The sequence below is a fragment of the Doryrhamphus excisus genome, linkage group LG20 (genome assembly GCF_037039965.1).
Source record: "Doryrhamphus excisus strain RoL-2023G ecotype Guam linkage group LG20, RoL_Dexc_Guam_v1.1, whole genome shotgun sequence".
NCBI classification, from domain to species: domain Eukaryota; kingdom Metazoa; phylum Chordata; class Actinopteri; order Syngnathiformes; family Syngnathidae; genus Doryrhamphus; species Doryrhamphus excisus.
In genome coordinates, this window is record NC_136376.1 from 11,888,240 (window position 1) to 11,896,781 (window position 8,542).

Here is an 8,542-nt window from a genome sequence, read left to right on the forward strand (position 1 = left end):
AAGGAAGTGAGACATTCTAAGTCATAATAAAAGAACTGATTAAGCGTTTGTGGAACGGAATCAAACTATGACCATTTCTGTGGTACCACTTCGTTGCTAATTGACCAAAGTTCATTATACAAGGCTGAGAATGGACCAATGCGTGACCTTTGTGAACTCTGGACAAAGATGTAGTCTTCTCTCCAGAACATCTCTACTCACATACCACGGGACCAGAACCAAAAAACAAGAAGTTGTGTGTTCCAAGCAATGATTGTATAACCTCCAGGCATTTGCATGTGTCCATTTTAGCTCTCATGTGTTTATTGAGTCTCTCCATCGCTTTGATTCATTCATTTCAGTGAACAAAAGACTGAAGAGTGCAGTGTGCATACGTGGGTCCACAGAATACATACAGTATTGATTGATGACCTGAACAAAAGAACAATGTCTGTATGAGGCTTTGTTATTGTAGCGTGACAAAACAAGAGACTGGCCTTTTTATTCTTGCACGTGTAATATTACATTTGTTTCATGCATATAAGTTACATGATCATATTTTAAAAAATGTGCATCCCCAATGTTGGACACATTAGCTCTGTTTTGTTACTGGGCTCTGCCCCATTATAGCATGAGCCCCGTCGCCATGGTCACCACTCTCATACACAATGAGGTGTCTTGAATGTGACTGCAACACCTGCGTGAGATTTAATTCCTGCTTTTCCCTGTCACATTTGCACACATTGCCACTAATTCTGAATGAGTGAAACACTTAATCCACTTCATGGTCTTGTGAATAATGCATGAAACATTAACTAGATTGGATTGCCTTGCATTAGTGTCACCGCTCCAGTCGATTTAGGTGCAGCAAAAATGAAGTGAATCAGACTAAAAGCCACACGTGTGATGAAATAAACGGCTAAAATAAACATCTTGCTAAAAAACCTTGGTTGAGTGAGCACAGGAGGAGCTGTGTTTTGCTTTTTCTTTGGCTTTTTTTGCCACACTCATTTCAAAGATACACCGACAAGTGCCAATTGCCACTTGTCACTGAAGTTATGGCAACGTTATTTTTACACTTTAGGGTGGTTAACTTCTTTTTCATTTGTGTGGCATGTTAAAAGTTTTCATGTTAAAAGTGAGAGGTAAAGGTTTTATGGCACAGGAAGATACTATTCCCATTATTCCTACGGGGAAATTTGAACTGAAATCTCAGAGGTTCCACTCTCCATTAGTGGAGCATTACATTACTAATCATACTGTATAAATACCATACATATTATCACCAGGCATTGTTGAAAAGCATCATTTTGTGCGTTGTAGTTGCGGTATAGCACCAGTTCAGGATGAACATAATCATCATTTTCTTCAAGTGTGTCATGAATAAAGCCTACATCAGTCAGTAATCATAGGTGCAGTGTCTGAGGTGGTTTCTGGCTCTGACTCCACAAACTCTTTCATCTCCTCCATCTCTCTGGCCTCCTCTCGGACTCTCATCCAAATGGGCCTCCTCTCCTTCCGCCTCTTCTCTTTTGGCATCTGCTCCAGCTCCAGCATGGCCTGAAAGCTCTCTCCTCGTCTGTCGGCCAGGACGTGGCAGCCGTCCCTGGTTGCTACGGCAACTCTTTTCCCTGTCAACACTTGCAGGAAGGAGAGCGCATTGTCCGAGCCTGGTCGCTCTGTCACGCACACCGCGGTCAGGCCTTGCTCGCTGTAGCTCTCCTCTGGTCTTTTGGGGAATTTAGTGTTTGTTTTCTTGCTTAGAATGAAGTTGAAGAATGCAGTTACAAGAAGCATCGTCCCTGCAAGAGTGGAAACATGTATTCTATTACTTTAATCATAATTGTAGTTAGGTGTTCAGGCTTTTCCTACTCTACTATGATGCATTTGACATGTACTTTTTTAATCAAGAACAGTCGTCTTCATTTTACCTGGGATAATGGCATGCCACACCAACACAGGGTGCAAGAAACAGACAACAGACATGATGGAGTAATAGAGGAACTTATGAAATCCTCCAACGTGGGCCATCTTCCCCCACAACATAAAGAGCTGCCAGTCTGGAGGACAACTGCAGGAATGGGAAAGGACAAAGGTTAAAGCAGTAAAAGCAACTCTTCATCTCTGGGCTGTTCATAAAAAGCAAAGAAATTCATTCATTCATTTTCTACCGCTTATCCTCATGAGGGTCGCGGAGGTGCTGGAGCCTATCCCAGCTGTCTTCGGGCAAGAGGCGATGTACACCCTGGACTGGTGGCCAGCCAATCACAGGGCACATATAGACAAACAACCATTCACACTCACATTCATACCTATGGACAATTTGGAGTGGCCAATTAACCTAGCATGTTTTTGGAATGTGGGAGGAAACCGGAGTACCCGGAGAAAACCCACGCATGCACGGGGAGAACATGCAAACTCCACACAGAGATGGCCGAGAGTGGAACTGAACTCTGGTCTCCTAGTTGTGAGGCCTGTGCGCTAACCACTTGCAGCCCAAGCATAGAAATCTGCACTGCAAATAGTACAAATCATGTTTTGTTTGAAATTATTTGTATTTATTATGTATGAAAGTAAAATCATAAAGTTTAACTGTGTGTAAAATATATAGAGAGGGGCTTATAGGTAGAGGGGCTTATTTGGCATTGAGCAGTCTGATGGCCAGGGGGAAGTAGCCGTCTGCTGCCGATTGAATCAGTAGCATTTCAGTCGTCAAGTGTATTGAGTATTAAGTCGCCGAGTCGTGGACTGGAATGTGACTCAGGTCGTAGTTTCCAAAGTGCCCCTCTCACCTCAATATGCTGCTTAGATGGACATTCATAGTAAATTGTAGTGGTGTACTCACGGTAGGCACATGAGCAGTAGTGCATCGATGAAATAAGCCAGTTCAAAGATCATGACGCCAAAAGAGGACACTCTGTCAGGAGGAAATAACACAATTTTGGACAACATGCACTCATAATATCTACACGTGTCGGCTTGCGCGTGAATCACAATCCCATCACCAGTAATTACCCTCTTAAATATCCTGATAACCGCTTGTTAACCAAACATTTTGGACCACATGCACCGTCTTGTTCATAACATCTACAGCAGACTGAAACATGTCAGCTTGTGTGTGAATCACACTATTGTGTCATTAAAGGACCAGTAATTGCCCCCCTTAAAAATTCTGATAACCATCTTGTAAACCAAAAAATGCCTCCAGGACTAAAGTCATTACAATAATAGTCTCTTCTTAGAAAACATATTCTAAATTGTTTTGAATTGCATCTCTCCTCAGGGAGAAGCTTTCCTGTGGCTATGTGTTTGTTTGATTGGCCGTGATCCACAGGAAAAAGTAGCAGGACTAGCAGAAAGCAGGCCAGGATGTGAATGAGGATTCTGAACCGGTGGGTCAGGACCCACAAGTGGGTTATCCATTCTGGGTGAGTACTTCACAGCTAACCAAAAACAACATGAAATTTGATATGCGGCTATTGTCGCTATACCTTATGTAAAATGTCAAATTTAGTTACCATTCTTGTCCAATTTTAGTTAATGCATTATTCCTATGCGTACAGATATGCCCCTTCTCATTGTCCTAATAATACACTCTGTAGACACAAAGAAGAGTATTTATATTTGAAAAGATTTACATAGGTTTTACACCTAAACAACAATATTCAACAAATTCTTACAGTAGGTAGATGCCAAGGCTGTTGAAGTCTCCTTGATGCAGGGTCTCCACTCCTACAGCACACAGCACTGAGGAAAGAAAGCTCATAGCACAGTATGTCCACCAGATGTCAGGCTTGGCTCCTTGTTCACGCCAGGCAACACTCTTAAAATGTAATCTTTGCAGTCTCATTCAACAATCTCTGTTCTGAAAATCAGTGGCTCTCAGATTTTATTTTATTTTTTTGCAGCAAGTACCACCTCAAAATTATTTTGTTTTGCTGGGTTGATTAATTTGTGGCATAGAGATGTAAACATTTTGATAATGTGTATCCGTGCAATGTAATAATGTCATGTACATATGTCTGTAATATCATTTTATTCATTCACTAGATGGATCCTGTATATATGGCATGTAGTACTCGTGCCACAGTTTGGGAATCTAATGAGGGGATTTTGGTATATTGTGTATGTCTATACTGCATGTTCTATGAAGATGGAACAGAAATACGCTTGGTTTGAACTTCTTGACTGTAAATGTGTTGTTTGGCTGGTTTAATCGTGAGTTTTGTATGTCGTCTTGGATGTATTTGTTAATTGTAGAATCGTGCAGATAACGACAAATTCAGGAATTAATCATATTAACAGCACTGACCTCTTCCGGGACAATACATAATCACTTGGATGAACCTGAAGTAACCCACCCCAATATGTATCTTCCACTCCAAGCATTAAGACTGATGTCATGAATGATTACAGAATTGTGCTAATGGCTTACTCGTGTTTGTAATTACTGCAGCTCTTTAATCACATTGCAGATCTTTAGCCAAAGAATACCAACGAAAGCCAAAATGAGTGAAGTGGGTATTTGATATCACTGCAAGCTGACTGCCACTGCTCTTATCTCACATCCTGACTTCATGAATGATCAGTGGTATTGTTTTTCCTATATTTGTTTAGTCTTAATAAGACCACCTTAAAACAAGTGATGCTTGGCTGAGACTGGAATTGACAACAAAGTCCAGCTGAATGGATATGCTGACCAAATCATGGAAACTAAAGGTCAAGTAGTGCTGGTTCCAAGTTTGAATGTTGACAAGAAATGCTACTTTTGCCTTTGACAGAAAAAATCTCTGCTGCCATGAGTGCTGACTACTATACCTTATCATTTAACAACATACTGTGCAAAAAGCCACCAGTTGGGCAATACACCATGGACATGGATCACTTTAAACAAGTGAACAAACAAAAAACTGATCATGGTTTATTTAAGAAATCTGATTATATTTTCCCAAAATGTGTTTAATTCTTGGACGTCTAGATGAGACAAGCACCGCCAAAGCGTCATCAAGACTACACATGGAAGCAGTTTTCATGGCAGGCTTTGCAGAATGCCTGCGATACCATCAACACCAAGGGGAAATCAGGAGAAAGCTGCTAAAATGTTTCTTCTGGTTTATAGAGTGTGAGAGGAATAAACGCTGCATACAGACAAGATGGAAATAAACATAAAGTGTACCCCCTTTTAACTGTCTGGACATAGAACACACACACACACAGGGGCAGACAGACACACACCAACGGGCAAATGCGTACAACATAAATGTTCACGCACACACACACGGTATAAAACCATGTGAGCTCCAGTAAGGCTAGTAACGCTGCTGGATGCTGAGACAGTGGCTTTTAGAGCAATATCAGGCGCATGTCTCACTAAATAAACAGCATCTACAACTGTGTCAATTACAGTAGTTGAGCAATGAGGGGGTAATGAGGCTAAACAAAAGTGTGTGTGCAACAGAGATACACAGGCTGCGTGCACATTTTTGTGCTCTATATATTGGCAGAGATGTTGGATGTACAGTTGGCATCATCAAGCCTTTCCAGAAGGTCCGACTCAAACCAAAATGGACTCTAACCAAGGCAGGTTTTCACATAGAAAATCATTTCATTCCCCAAATTTTAAGACAAAATGCATTTTATAGACAATATTTATAATTTTACATGCAAAAAACCTCGTAAATTTATTTAAACTCGTAAGTTTATGCTTGTAAATGTAAAAAATAATAACAAAGCAATGAATTTAACATTACTTTTATTTTATTTAAAGGGGACGTATTATGTTCATTTTCAGCCCTTTGTATTGAGCTGTGGACTCCACAGACTTCATAGAGCAGCTACACGCAATAACCTGCGCAGAAAGTTTTCTAGATCTTCCAGAATCTGCACCTGTTCCAGCTGTATTTCCTCAGATTTCCAAAAGGGACTGTTTTAATTTACTTCCATCCACAAACCGAGGGGAGAGGTTAGTTAATGAGTTTTTAACACGCACAGTTTTACATTAAAAAAAGTAATGCAAACAACAACGAGGGGAGGGATGACGGAGTTTGGAAGCACATTGTTTGCACTTGCATCCTCACAATGGCCTCAAAACGACGCGTGTACGCCTGTTCTTTTTTGTTGTTGTTTATTTCAGTTTCCCTTAAATTTGTCAACAGACTCACTCGTTTGCAGATGTTGTCTGTGTTACATCCTCACCCTGCAGCCTCGCCTCTGAAACTATCTACCTGTTTTCTGTTCAGCAACACCAGCAACAACTTCTCAAAATCTGAGATGGTTTGTGGTCTTTGTTTTGTTAACGGAAAACTCCACCTTTTTGGAATTTTGGTCGTCATCATCAACAATCCTTATGTGAGACTTGAACACATGTCTTTTCTGTGCATTCTAAATATATAAAACAGCTAAAAAGAGATGGCTAAGAATGCATATTAACTGAAAAAGCGCTAACTGGGGCGGACCTTAGATGAGCTCCCATTGTACTTGGATAGTCATACTCTCACCAGCCACTTTGTTAGGTACACACGGACAATCCAATTAGATCAAATGCAAGTGTAATACAAGAAAATTACCACTGTGTGTTTATTGAGTGCTATAATTTATAGTATACTATATATTATGAGATTATATATAGTATACTATAATAGTAACTATTGAGGAAACCATCACCATCAATGAAGAGGACATTTAAGTAATGGAGGCGTAAGTGAGCAAACCCAGAGACTGTGCTTTCAATGAATACATATTTACATATACATATTTTCTGTAAACTTTTTAAATGGATTGGAAATATGAGCTCTTATATGAGCTCTTCCTAAGATATCCAAAGCAGCGATTTTACTGAATGACTTTTTGAAATACTCTTCTATTGTGAGGATGATGAGACCTATTCTGTCAACAGCTATGAACAGCATATTGTAACAAAACTTGCCTTGTGAAATTTCTAACCCCTAATGCTACATGTTTTTGTTTTGTTTTGTTTTGTTTACCAAACAAGCAGCTGAACAAATTGCAGAGAGATTTTGCATTTGTTCATTTGAGTTACATCACAAATCACCATACATCCTACCTGTGGCTGTCGATATGCCAAGAATCCTGCATGCAATCTCCACCACAATCCACCAAAAGCTCCCTAAGTTCCCCATGCCTGCAGGCAGTATGGTTCCCTCTAAAAGAAAGCTAACCTTTACAGTTCTAACACTATCTGAAATAACTGGTGATCAGGACGTTACTGGGGTAACATTCTAGAAACATAGCGGAATGTTAAGCAGAGTTTCTTGAGAGTTGGGATGTGTCGCCTGAAGCCTCTCAGCCTGGTGCGGTTCAACCTTAATACGGTTTGTGGCTCAATAATGACCTCGCTGTTAATCAGTCACACACACACACACATTCAGTAGAATGTGTTAAATTAAAGGGGACCTATTATGCTTTTACACTTTTCTGACCTATAAATGTTAGAATGCCAAAGCGTCAGATAATGAGGTTTGTGCATTTGGAAGTGAGCCGTGAAAGACATTTTGGATGGCTCTGCACGCTTTATTTGACAAGAGTTTTTTTCCAACACCAAGTTCTACCGAGGTCTTTTTTGGTCTGCAGATTGCCTTCTCTCAGGAAGCATACCTGGAGGTGGAGAATCTGGTACAGAATCTGAAAGATCTAGAAAGCTTTCTGTACGGTTTATCATGTGTCGCTGCTTTGTAGGATACCACAACTCAATAAAAAAAAGTGTCGAAAATGAGCATAGTAGGTCCCCTTCAATACTTCGGACAGTATCAATCAAGATCACCTGTAAAAAAGTTTAATTTTGGGTAGGTGTGTGTACCAAGTAAATTGTCCTAATATATAATAATATAATATATACCATATATATGTACATATATATATATATGTGTGTATGTATATATATATTACAGGTTATATATAGGTTGTTAGTTAATGGCAAAAAGAATGAATAAATTCATCTTAATAAAGTGGAAAAAACATAGTTGGAATGCTATATTCATAATACATGTTCTATGGGGATGTGAAAAGGTGTTTGCGCCCTTCCCGATTTCTTTGTCACGGTTCGGCTTCATTGCTTTAAGGTTCGACCCCAGGATGCAGAGAGCAGGACCAATAGCAGGTAAATAATGTTTATTGCGTGCAATAATTGCAGCAGCAGGAAAAAGCAACTCAGGTAGCTGACGGACAAACAACAATGATCCCACAAAGGGAGAAGCACACACCTGAACTAAATAGAGGACAAATTAGGGACAGGTGTGGGTGACCATGGCAACAAAGGCAGAGGAGACAAAAGAGGAAGTCCAATACAAAATAAGAGTCCAAAACGGAAACCAAAGCCCAAGAAGGTAACTCAAACTCAACCTGTCACGTGCAAACCCACACAGGGCGTGACATTCTTAGTTTTTTTGCACGTTTGTCACAATTAAATGTTTCACATCACCAAACAAATAAAAAAAAAACTATATGACCTGTGTGAAGTAAAAGTAACGTACAAGTGTGTAAAAGTAACACTAATTTCAGGAAAAGAAGATCATACAAACACTAAAATATGGTGGTGGTAGTGTGA

The 8,542-nt window shown here is 39.9% G+C and overlaps 1 protein-coding gene across 1 annotated transcript; it reads right to left on the minus strand.

The window, feature by feature from the left end:
• Positions 1-197: 197 nt before the first annotated feature.
• Positions 198-7,130, minus strand: tmem72 (transmembrane protein 72). The gene is made up of 5 exons (XM_058058870.2): positions 7,043-7,130; positions 3,660-3,726; positions 2,825-2,896; positions 1,911-2,050; positions 198-1,781 (listed from the first exon to the last, which is right to left on the minus strand). Exons 1-5 carry the CDS (start codon positions 7,116-7,118, stop codon positions 1,375-1,377), a joined length of 762 nt encoding a protein of 253 aa, XP_057914853.2. The 5' UTR covers positions 7,119-7,130; the 3' UTR covers positions 198-1,374.
• Positions 7,131-8,542: the final 1,412 nt, after the last annotated feature.

Excerpts from the sequence above, each read along its gene's own strand:
- tmem72 (XM_058058870.2), bottom strand. The coding sequence starts at position 7,118 with ATGGGGAACTTAGGGAGCTTTTGGTGGATTGTGGTGGAGATTGCATGC. Across the intron at positions 3,727-7,042 it reads TGGCATATCGACAGCCACAG|TGCTGTGTGCTGTAGGAGTG; the intron begins GTAGGATGTATG and ends TTCTTTCCTCAG. Across the intron at positions 2,051-2,824 it reads CTACTGCTCATGTGCCTACC|TTGTCCTCCAGACTGGCAGC; the intron begins GTGAGTACACCA and ends CCATTCCTGCAG.